Source organism: Cynocephalus volans, chromosome 12 (genome assembly GCF_027409185.1).
Source record: "Cynocephalus volans isolate mCynVol1 chromosome 12, mCynVol1.pri, whole genome shotgun sequence".
NCBI lineage: Eukaryota > Metazoa > Chordata > Mammalia > Dermoptera > Cynocephalidae > Cynocephalus > Cynocephalus volans.
The window spans coordinates 51,269,217-51,281,513 of record NC_084471.1 but is presented as its reverse complement, the minus strand read 5'-3'; the positions used below and the strand labels follow the sequence as shown (position 1 = coordinate 51,281,513).

The window sequence follows — 12,297 nt, the reverse complement described above, 5'->3', positions numbered from 1 at the left end:
CCTCCACTTTGTTCTCTGGTGGGGCTCACATAGGCTGGGCAGGAACCAAGGGGATAACGAGAAGTGGGTGCAGGACTTCTAGGGCCCCAGGGGGTGAGGGCCTGGGGAGGAGCCGGGAAGTGCAAGGTCAGTGCAGGCTGCTTGTGATTGACACCCTTTCTTCTATTCTGTCAGTGTCAGTGACTATGCTGCCATTTCACTATCTTCATGCTTTCATTCTTTCTTTTCCCCATTGAAAATTTTGGGTGCAAAATCTATTACATGTCAGATACTTTGCTAAGTAAGCACTGTGCAGGTCCTGAGGTGAATAAGATCCAGGCCTTACCCTCAGGAATAGAAATTTTATTAAAATTTAATCTCCAAATAAGAAACATTCATTGAATCCCCAGTGCCTAAGAGAGTGTCTGGCACTAATAGCTACTCATGCATGAAGGAATTCATAGTGAGAGATATGTGCACAGGGTAACATGTTCCTTCCTAGCATGGCCTGTAAGGACATCCCTGCTCTGGTCTTAACCTTTACAGTCTAGCAAGGCCAAACTCTGCCTTGGTTGTGCAGACATCATTTGGGGGTTTGCTGCGTCAGGACTTGGTTCCTGTTATTCCCTCTGCCTGGCGTTCCTATTTTAGTCTCATTCTTTCCACTCTATGTCTTTTCCTGACTCCTATCTTAAAGTTAGTAATGTATTTAACAACTATTAGTTGAGCACCTACGTCATGTAAAGAATTGTACTAGAAACTGGTGATATGGTGATCATGGACACAAATATGTCCTTGCCCTCATGGGGTATATATCCTTACAGGGGAAAACAGAGAATAGAGTTGACACAGTGAGTTGTCTGGTGATAATTGTGATTGGTGCCATGAAGGAGAACAGATGCTGTGAACATAAAGCAGAGGGACCCTTCCTAGTCTTGGAGGTCAAGAAATGCTTCTCTGAGGAAGGGATGTTTAATTTGGGAAAAGAGAAGGTAGGGGAGTGGGAAGGAAGGGCTTTTGAGGCAGGAAAACCGGCATGAGCAAAGTTTCTAACATGAAAGGAGCAGACATGTTTGAGGAACTAGAATAAGCCAAGATCTCACTTGTGCATCACTATCTCTAGAAAGCCTTCTTTTATTCTCCCCTAAGAATATTTAGGTACCTCCTCAGAGCTTCCATGATGCTCTGTTCCTAATTCCATCATTGCCCTGCATTTCTCACATGGTAATATAATTATATGTGACGTGTCTGTCTTTTTAGACCATGAACTTTTAAAAGGCATTCATTTTTTTTTAAGTCCCAACGCTTAGTAGTGCATGGTATGACGAAGGTGATTAGTAAATACTAGTTGAATAAAACAAAGAATGAATGGATTGAACTAAGCTTTTAATGATACTAGCTATCAAAACAGCAGTAAGTTCAAAATTATACTCTTGGATAAGTACTTGAAGTAAAGCCAGTTCATTTAGCTAATTAAGCACTGAGTTCATCTTTCACAACCATCCAAATTAGTGAAGGAGTGAGAGCCCTAAATGACAGTGGAGGAGCCCTGCCACCAGCACATGGGGGTGGGTCAAGGGAGTAGTTGAGGGCCATGACAACGGTTTTCTTAAAATAACAACAAGAAGCATTTTTGGTTTCTCTAATACGTGGATGAATGCCCAAGCAGTATATTTTTAATTGCCAAGGAAGACACCACTGGTTTCATAATACAATTAAGTTCAAAAAGAAAATTGGGGAGCCCTCACAAAGGGCTGCCAATGTTTTACTTGTTAAATCAGGTCATTAAAAAAAAATGATCCTGCTATTACCATCAAGTCATAAAAAACAAAACCAAAAAAAACTCAAAGGGGAATGCTTTGAGTTAATCAAACACATTTAGTTTTAGGGAAATTTCACTATATTGTCTTGAGTATTATCATTTCACTGGGTCCAAGGGAAATTCCTTCGAGGACTTTGCACTGACAGTTGGGATTGCTTTTAATAATATAAGAGCAGTGATTTCAGAGGAGGAGGACTTCGCTGACCATGGTGGTCTGGGGGAGGGAGTTTCCTGGAGAAGGAGAGGTCTGGGTGCTGAAGGACCAGCAGTTGGGTAACCCTGGCTTGCAATCCACTTGAGGAAATTATGTCCAGCAAAATGTCCAAAAGCAATTCAATGACACAGGATCTATCCACTCCTCAAAGATTGGTACTTGGATTAAGCATTGTATTTTCAGTTTGTAAATACAGGTTTTGCCTATGAACCGGTGGGCTCATTTGAAAATGCTACTTTTGCAATCCTGCACAGCAATTGTTTCCTCCAAAGTGAGCAATCTCTTTTCTCAGAGGGAGGATTCATCTCTCAGAGGAGAGAAACAAAGCAAGAGCAGTGAATGATGGAGTTTGTGCTCTGTAATTTAGACATGACAACTCAGGGGTAGTTTATTAGTCAGGGGATGGAGATGTGTTCACTGATGTGAACCTTGAAACTCTTACTCCTCTGGGGAGAAAAACAGAAATTTCTTTTAAAACAATTTGGACAAAAGAAAAGGACAGTGCTGTTGTCAATATTTCTAATCTCTCTGGGTCATTCTGGACATTGATTTGAATAGCAAACTTCTAAGCAGGTGAAATCTGCTCTTTTTTAATTAAATTAGGTTGACACAAATAAACAGCTGAGAAGAATAGCCCAAATGAGGATTGTGGAATATGACTACAAACCTGAATTTGCATCTGCGATGGGAATAAATACTGCCCACCAAACAGGTACTCCCACAAATTCTCTTTTTAATTTTGTATCATCAGCTATTAGAATTTTAATTCCCTCTCTATTTTGAGGTTGTGTGCTATAGCATTTGACAACACTCTGTTGCTCTGACTCATCCTTTGTGAAACTCATAGTCACTTGAACAGGCAAGGTTAAAGGATTTCTGTGTCATCTTTACTAACACCCCATCCCCACTCCTACACCCCAGACACTGGTGGAGTATTTTTAATATATTGTTTCTTTTCACTGGAGTCTTCTTGCTCATGGGATGAGGGTTCAGGGGCAGATGGCAGCTCAGCCTGTATGAGGAGCAGCACTGGACAGTCCTGGGATGGAGAGAGAAGGTGGCAGGGTAGGTGAGTCTGGGTAAAAGAAGGGGTAAGCAAAGTGATGTTTATGCTCCCATCTAGAAATATTGAAGAGAGAAGGAACACTGAGGGGCAAAAGCTCCTATAGGAAAGAAAGGAAATCACGCTAACGCCACACCCTTACTTCTACATATAGGAATTTAAAGCTATTTACTCAGCCTTTCCAACAATTGGTCCAGAGTTCCCCCTGATCCCCCCCCCCCCAAAAAAGCAGAGAAAATGACACTCTCACTTTTAATCCCAGAATGGTTCTTGGCTCAAAATTTCTTCTTTGCTTCAAACTCATTGTAGATCAAAGCAAAAGCTTAGAAGCGATAAGCATCTACTTCCAAATGTGGCTGTCTGTCTTCCATTCTGATGTATGCTTTTCTCCAGAAAGGTCTTTCTCTGATTAAACCTGTTGGAGTGTTTTGTATATAGGAATGATTGCTCAGGAGGTGCAAGAGGTCCTGCCCGGAGCCGTAAGAGAGGTTGGTGATGTCATCTGTGAAAACGGAGAGAAGTTGGAGAACTTCCTCATGGTTGACAAGGTAACGATGGAGTAGACATCTACCACTAATAGCTATGACCCCGCGGATAAAGCCCGTCTGTGGGAGCACAGTGGGCTGAAACATCCAATCGAAGAATGGAATATTAAAAAGAATTCTTCACAAAGCTGTGGAGTGAGTTGCTATCAATTATCCCACACTGTTCATAGACACCAAAAAGAAGTCCCTTAAGAGAAAAAGAAAAAGGAGTAGCAATAGCAAGAATTTGAGTTTGGCAGGTCTTACTGCTGGAGGAAAACTGGGACTGGGAAAGTCTGCTTAGTGTAAATGCAGTCAAACATGATAAATATTGACAAAAAGTTTTGATTAGACTTTATCTTTAAAAATGTACCTAAAACTTAGGAAAATGTATCTTATCTTATGTAATACAACTTAATTATAATTACACAATGTGCTCATTCTTAGGATGATTAAAGATTGCATGGTGTTGAATTTTTTTTTTTTGAGTCTAATTTTTTTGATAGAGCTGTATGTTTGATTTTCATAGTACAATCATAAAGTGGGTCATTTTTACAAAGATATTCACGGACCTTATCATTTTTTCCCAAGGGCTTGTCTTAATTCTTTGATATTCAAATTATTCTCTTATGAAAGAATGTCATCATGCCTGTTGATTAGCTCCCCTTCACGTGGTAATCGGTCCAAGCCTGTCAGTTCTTTGCTTGTCTGCTGTGTGTGTGACTTCAGTAGTTCCCCGATACCGTGTCTATCAACTCTGTGAAATCCTGCATCTTTTGCAAGGTTTGCAAATCCACTCTGCTGCTGATTTGCTTTACATTACATTATTATATTTGATGCTGGGAGGAAAGAGTGATTGACATAGGGATTTTGTAGTAGTAGGGAGAGATGTTTGAGTGGAGACTAATTTATAATTTGTCAGTTCATGAGGGCAGTGATTCTCAAACTTCAGAGTGCACACACATGATGGGGGGCATTATTAAAATGCAGCTTCTGATTCGGCAAGAATGGGGTGAGACTGGAGATCCTGCAGTTCTAACCAGCCTCCAGGCGATGCCAATCTTGCCAACCCTGCTGGTCACAAGCCACACTTGAAGTGACAATTCAGAGTGTATCTTTTAGTATTAGGCCCCTTCACTCTCTTTTACCTACAAGTCCTCATACAATAGACTCTTAGATAACAGGGTCTGGGAGGCCTGCTCAGCTTGGCTGCAAGTGCTGAGTGGCAGAAGGTGACTTACTAATTCCTGCTTCCCAGAAATACATCTTTTTTATTTTGGCTACTGACTGGTACAGGGATCCAAACACTTGACCTTGCTGTTACCAGCACCATGCTCTCGCAAGTGCTAACTGGCCAGCCCCCAGAAACAACATCTCTGAGAGAATAATTCTTTGGTCTCTCTTAGATCTAGGCTATCATTTCACTTGAGAGGTATATTGTGAGAAATTTATTTATTTATTTCCATTTTTTAAATTGTGGTAAAATACATAAAACATAAAATTTATCATCTTAACCATTTTCAAGGCTCTAGCTCAGTGGTATTAAATACATTCATAATATTGTGCCACCAACACCACTATCCACCTCAAGAACTCTTCATTTTGTAAAACTGAAACTGTACCCATTAAACAATAACTGTCTATTTTCCCTTCCCCCCAGTCCTTGGTGACCACCATTCTACTTTCTGTCTCTATCATTTTGACTGCTCTACATACTTCATTTGGGTGGAATCATACAGTATTTGTCTTTTCGTGACTGGTTTATTTTACTTAGCATAATGTCCTCAAGGTTCACTCATATTGCAGCATATGTCAGAATTTCCTTTTTAAGGATGAATAGTGTTTCATTGTATGTACATACCACATTTTATCTATCCATTCATCCACTGATGGACACTTGGGTTGCTTCCACATTTTAGCTATTGTAAATTATGCTGCTATGAACATGGGTGTAAAATGATCTCTTCTAAACCCTGTTTCTAATTTTGGGGGGTATATGCCCAGAATTGGAATTGCTGAATCAAATGGTAATTCTATTTTTAATTTTTTGAAGAATCACCATACTGTTTTCCATAGTGACTACATCATTTTATATTCTCACCAACAGTGTCCAAGGGTTCTAATTTCTCCACATCCTCACCACACCAACACTTGTTATTTTCTGTTTTTTTTTTTTTTAAGTAGCCACCTATATGTAGCCACCCTAATGGATGTGAGATGGTATATCATTAAAGTTTTGATTTTCATTTCCCTAATGATTTGTGATGTTGAGAATCTCTTCATGTGTTAATTGGACATTTGTATATTTTCTTTGGAGAAATATCTATTCAAGTCTTTTGCTCATTTTTGAACTGCATTGTTTGTTTTGTTGAGTTTTAGTTTTTCTTTATATATTTTGGATGTTTATCCTTATCAGATATATAATTTACAAATATTTTCTTCCATTTTATGGGTTGACTTTTGGTTTATAAAAGTCATTGGTCTATATGTCTGTCTTAATGCCAGTACTACACTGTTTTGATTCCTGTAGCTTTGTAGTAAGTTTTGAAATCAGGAAGTGTGAGTCCTCTAGCTTTGTTCTTTTCCTAGATTTCTTTGGCTATTTGGGGTCCCTTGAGTTTCCATATGAAGTTTAAGATGAGTTTTTCTATTTCCGCAAAAAACATCATTAAGAATTTGATAAGGGGCCGACCCCATGGCTCACTCAGGAGAGTGCGGCGCTGGGAGCGCCAAGGCCGCGGGTTCGGATCCTATATAGGGATGGCTGGTGCGCTCACTGGCTGAGCACGGTGCAGGCGACACCAAGCCAAGGGTTGCAATCCCCTTACCGGTCACAAAAAATGATAAAAAAAAAAAAAAAAGAATTTGATAAGGATTATATTAAATGTGTAGATCACTTTGAGTAGTATTAACATTGTAACAATATTAAGTCTTTCAATCCATGAACATAGGTTGTGTTCCCATTTATTTATGTCTTCCTTAATTTCTTTTGGCGATGTTTTATAGTTTTCATTGTATAAGTCTTTCCCCACCTTCATTAAGTTAATTTGTATTTTATTCTTTTTGATGCTATTGTAAATATAATTGTTTTTATAATTTTCTTTTCGGATTGTTCATTGTTTTTCTATAGAAATGCAACTGATTTTTTGTGTTATTGACTTTGTATCCTGCTATTTTGCTGAGAAATTTATTTTTAATAATAAAGTACTGAAGTTTTCCACTAATTTATTTAAATAATAAAATAAGGTATATCCAGAGGTATTTGCATAATAAAGTCACCCTCACTCTCTTGTGTTTTCATAGCTTTCTGGGGTGAGAGGAAAGGTGTGTAGGCACAGTCGTCAGTCTCAGGGTGCCACCTTGGGAATGTGCCACCAGGCTGCCAAGGTGGGGGCTCGTGGGTTACCCATCTGGAAGCAGCCATATCACTTTTGGATCTGGCCCTCCCCTAGAACACTCAGGAAAGAAGTGTTCTTGAGTAGTAATGTGTAGGCAATGTCTGTAGGTAACATCTTCTGGGGCCTTATGGCTGTCATTGTTCAGCAGAATAATTGGTTCTCCCCTCTGTCCCCCAGTACCTTGCAATTCCCCAGTTGAGTTGAATGGGAAAAGTTGGGTCTATTAGCAACAGGAGTTTCAAGGGCCACCCCCTTTCCCAGGAGAAGCTACAACCCAAGCTCATTCCTAGGAAGGCAATTCTGAAGATGCTGGAGGAGCCCAGCATTGTTCTTTGGCTCACTTCTGAAGATAGACTTCATTTGCTAGCTTAATTCTTCACACTGTGGGATAGTCTTCCTCTCCATTACCCCATACTCTTTTTTAATTGTAAATTAAACATAATGTACAGAAAGCTTCTTGCTCTCCTGGTCTCCCACCCATTCATGTGGGCAGTGTGGTGGCTTTGATGTCCACCTCCAGGGCTGCTTATTTTAAGCAACTTTACCAGGACGTTCTGGGCTTTGCCTGCTGTAGAACTGGTGGAGGTCAGATTAAGGTAGAGTCTCTCCATTCTTCATTTCTCTTCCACCACCTGATCCTTTTTTATAAGGAAATTTTCATTGAAACTAAAATGTGATTAGAAATGCTTATGAAATGTCAAAGTATTGCTCCCCATGACTGCTATATCATTTCTACATGGACTGTGTAACTTTATGCCAAAATAGGAAAAAGAGTGGCTGGATCTTTACAGACTGTCCATGCAACTAACCAAAGTTGGAGATTAGTGATGTTTGTCAAAATTGGTACAAGCAGCCTTTTTTTCTCTCCTTAACAGGAGAGATTACTTTGCAAGATAACCTTCTCTTATCTGGGGTAATTTGCTTTTTCTCCTAAATTCCTCATGGTTTCCATGTGCCCCAGTGATGGGGGATGAAGTGAGAAGGCTCGGGGCTGATGCTGAGAGCAAGGGAGCTCAAGGAGATAGACACCATAGTCTAACTCTCCTTAGACCAGTGGGGCTCTGCCTTTTTGCTTGTTCATTTACCTCTTTACTTGGCAACTTTGTTCCATGATTATTTTGGATCAGGTGATTACATTTCTTTAGCACTATTATTAGGGGTACTCCCTGTAAGAAAAATATACCCAGTAAATGTAAGAACTGTCTCATGCTAATTCACCACTGAGCCTATATAAAGATGAAGTGTGTCTTACAAATAATCAGACCTTGGACAATTTACGTGTTTTTTTTTTTTTTTTTTTAATTTAAGATTGCATGCTATAAGCCACTCTACTATGACTTAATGTGTGGCTAATTTTTACTCATTGATTCTATTTTTTCCTTCAATCATAATATGCCAGGAATTGTTTATTTGAATCATGCAATGATAAGTAAAAGTCTTACTTATCACTAGTTCAGTACAGTAACTGTTCCTGTCTTCAGGAAGCCTGTAGTCTCACAGGGGGTGATAAGATGGGTGCATGCGTAATAAAGCTCTAAGTTACAACGTGAAAGACACTGATGGATGTCTAAATACAGCACTACATCAGTTCAGAGGCAGCAGAGAGGATATCTGCAGACTGGGCAGGGGTTCACAGATGGGAAGGAAGTGCGGAAGACTTGAGAGACAGTGAAGGGAAACATTGCTGGACCTTCAGGACTGAAGGTATGACCAAGGAGGACAGATTGCCTCTCAGACCTCCTTCCTTTTTCTCATCCACAGTATCCTACTAAAACCAAGTCCTGCTTTTCTTACTCTAGCAATATCTCTTGAATATCAGCTCTCTTGTTTATTGTCTTTATTCTTTCCATTTTTCTCCTGAACTATTATAATGACCTCCCAATTGATCTGCTAGCCACCAGTACCTTCTTTGAAAACGAAAACAAAAAAAAACCATACCAAATCTCTGATCATATAATCTCCCTTTCTCACTTTTGGCTCTTCATGTCTACAGGCCACTATAACCCTCCACAATCTGGACGGAATCTTCTCTAATGCATTTCCTGACACACCAACCCCTCCATCCCATACCACCTGCGATGCAGCCAGACTGAACAATGACTTTCTCACCTTTTTGTGAATAAGCTGGGCCCTTTCAGAATACATGTGTTCGCATGTGCTATGTCCTGAACTTGGAAGCCTTTGCCACCTCTCACCACTACACACTGAAAATGCCAACACACCCTTTCGAGAGCCCGGCGTTCGCCTGTAGTGCTCACCTACCATCTCCAGCGGCTTCCATTGCCCTCCCTACCCAGACACACAGGCACCTCTTGTTTGCGAGCCCCTCCCACGCCAGCCTTTTTCTCTGTACCTCAAAGCTGGCAGGTTTGTTTCTGCCTTCGAGCTGTTCTGTTGAGTGTTCTCTGCCCTAAGGACACTCCCTTTAGATGATCTCATTATTTGGATCTCAACGTTGAGGCCTTTCCTGACTGTCTCATCTAAAATCATCACTGCATCCTTCAGTTTCATTTTCTTTGTAAGATGCAGGGCCAGGTGAGGGTATGTAGTGCCTTTTCACTAATTAGAAAAAGGTGCCCCCTCTGGCTGTCGCAAACCCCGTCCATCCCTCTGCTGGGCTTCTGTGCTGTGAATAAAAGGCAGACTTGTCCACAGCAGCCTGGAAAGCATTTGCCCTTAATTGCAATTATCATGTTTATTTGCCTACTTGTTCTCTGCCAATTTCCCCAGTTAGTTGTGTGAGAGCAGAAATCTGTATTTTTCAAAACTATTTCTCCAATACTTTATTGTGGCTTTTACCCCACGACTTAGAGCACTGTAGGAATTGAACAAATATTGGTAGAATGAATTAAATTCTCCGATGCCTTGGTTGATCCCTTCTCTATAGTGCCTCTGAATATACATCTTCGGGGGTATTTATCACATGATGTTGTCATTCTTTTTCCATTATCTGTGTCATTCACTACACTGTGAGATTCTCAAGATGAGGGGATATGCCTCTTCAATCCTGTGTTCATTAGTACAGTACCTGAGACATGTGGATATCTCTGATAAGAATTTGTTTATGTTAATACCTGAGGTTTTGAATCTCAATGAAAGAAGTGATTTTCTGGGAAAAAGATGAGTTCAACTTTGACTCTGAGTCGTCACCTGAACATTCAGATGAAAATGTCCAGAAGGTGACTGGGAGTGTGGAACTTGAGAGAAGAGCTGGGGGTAGAGAGGGAGCTGCAGCCGTGGAGGAAGATATTAATTAAGAAGGGAAAGATTATGGATGTAGGTCACAGATTTGGAAGCATGTGGCCAAGCCTGGTCTGCAGATATTTTTTCCATAAGGTGTTTAAAATGTTTTCAAATTTGTTCCCTACATTGAAACATTAGGAGATCTTCACATAAATTTTGGCTTCCTGGCTCTCTTGAAATACCAGAAGGTCTGGGGACCTGCTGCTGGCGAGTGGCTCCTCCAGCAGGGCTTCGTGTGCCCTCGCATCACTGCTTCCTGTTACCTGCCTGGGCCTTTAGGCTTTTGAGTTCATACAGAGCGAGAGGCAAAAAGGGCCAAAAGCAGCACCTTGAGGAACACATCCAGTTAGGGCCTGTCAAGAAAGCGGAGGACTTGTGAAGGCTGAGAGGAACAGGCCAAAGTAGAAGGAGAACATGGGACAAGCACAGTGAAAGTTGAGTGAGTAAGACAGGATGGATAAGGAAATGGGGAGGAGACGCGATAGGGGGTTATCTCTGGGCCATACATCAGGCGTGGGCCACAGGACACATGCAGCCTTAATTTTACGAAATACAGCCGACCCTCCACATCCACAGGTTCTGCATCCATGGATTAAAATAAAAAATAACAATACAACAGTAAAAAACAATACAAATAAAAAATAATTCAGTATAACAACTATTTACATAGCTCTTTCATTGTGTTAGGTATTATAGGTAATCTAGAGATGATTTAAAGTATACGGGGGATGTGCATAGGTTATATGCAAATACTATGCTATTTTATATAAGGGACTTTAGCATCTATGAATTTTGGTATCCATGCAGGTCCTGGAACCAATCTTCTGAGGATACCAAAGAGGACTGGACTGCCAAATTGTTGGTCAGCCCTAATTCATAATGCAGCACATGAGGCTTACTGTTTCTCTATTTCCTCATCAACACCTGTCATCATCAGACTTTCTAAATTTTGCAATTCAGTTAAAGTGGTATCATGTTAATTCACCTTTCTCTGATTAGTAATAAAGTTGTACATCTCTTTCTTACATTAGCTATTTAGGTTTCTCTGTGAATTGTTTGGCCCAGTGTTCCATGGGGTTACCTGTCTTTTTCAGGAGGAGAATATAAATTTTGCTTGACTCTATTGTTTTATTCTTTCTCACTGCTTTCAAAAATGAAACTAATATACCAAATCTATACCAATAGCTTAAGATAGTGACCATTATTTTCTATTTAATGCCTTGTTGGCTTCCTTCTTAGTGCTAATTACAACTTAAAACTATATACTTTTTGTTGCTCGTCAATCTCCTCTACTAGAAAATACACTCTATGAGGGCAAAGACCCTGTCTGCTTTATCTAATTGTCTTATACCTACACTTAGGAGAGTGTCTAGCACATCACAGGGGCTTGTTAAAGAACTATTGGTCATTAATTCATTATTGAGCTATCTGTGTCAGGTACTGAGTTGGCCCTGGGAAGTCACAACACATAGTCATTGACCTCAAAAGGAGCTGATTGGTCACCCCGGGGAGACAAGAAGTTAAAGAATTACAATGGACTGTTACATGTGTTAGTTCGACTGTAAACTTGTCTCAGTCAAACCATTCAAGCCCCTCTCCACAGGTAATTGCACTTAATTAAAAATAAACATTAAACAAGAATTCTAAGGCAAATAAACAAAGGGTAACAATAATACATATAATTTTAAAGAATTTTATGAAGCTCATGCTCTTCTCTAGTAAGGCAGAAAGTCAAAATGTGGCAACCAGGGAAATGAACTTGAGAGTTATCCTCTTTGCAAGAGAAATATGCATGCGAGAGAAGCGTCTCCTCCAGGGACCTGTTGACAATTCAGTTGGAAGTCTGAGCTTCCAAAACATCTCAGCAGCCTGCTTTTCTGGTTTGGGGATTCTATTTTTTTAAATCCATGTCAGGGCCTGGTTGAGCTCTCCACAAAATAAACTCTTGGACAAAGATCTAAGGCTAGGCTTATTCAAAGCCCCCAAAAGTGCCAGACACACCCATTGGCTAAAGACGGTTTCTCTCCCTTTGGCAATCATTTTTACAACGCTCA

General features: G+C 40.3%; 1 protein-coding gene across 1 annotated transcript in view; it reads left to right on the top strand.

Moving 5' to 3' along the window:
- The window catches only part of MYRFL (myelin regulatory factor like), a 134,483-nt gene that overhangs the window by 87,019 nt on the left and 35,167 nt on the right, over window positions 1–12,297 (top strand). Inside the window, exons 12-13 of the mRNA XM_063115651.1 lie at window positions 2,619–2,727; window positions 3,517–3,626. Of these exons, the coding sequence (XP_062971721.1) occupies window positions 2,619–2,727; window positions 3,517–3,626 (219 nt within the window). The remainder of the gene's footprint in view (window positions 1–2,618; window positions 2,728–3,516; window positions 3,627–12,297) is intronic.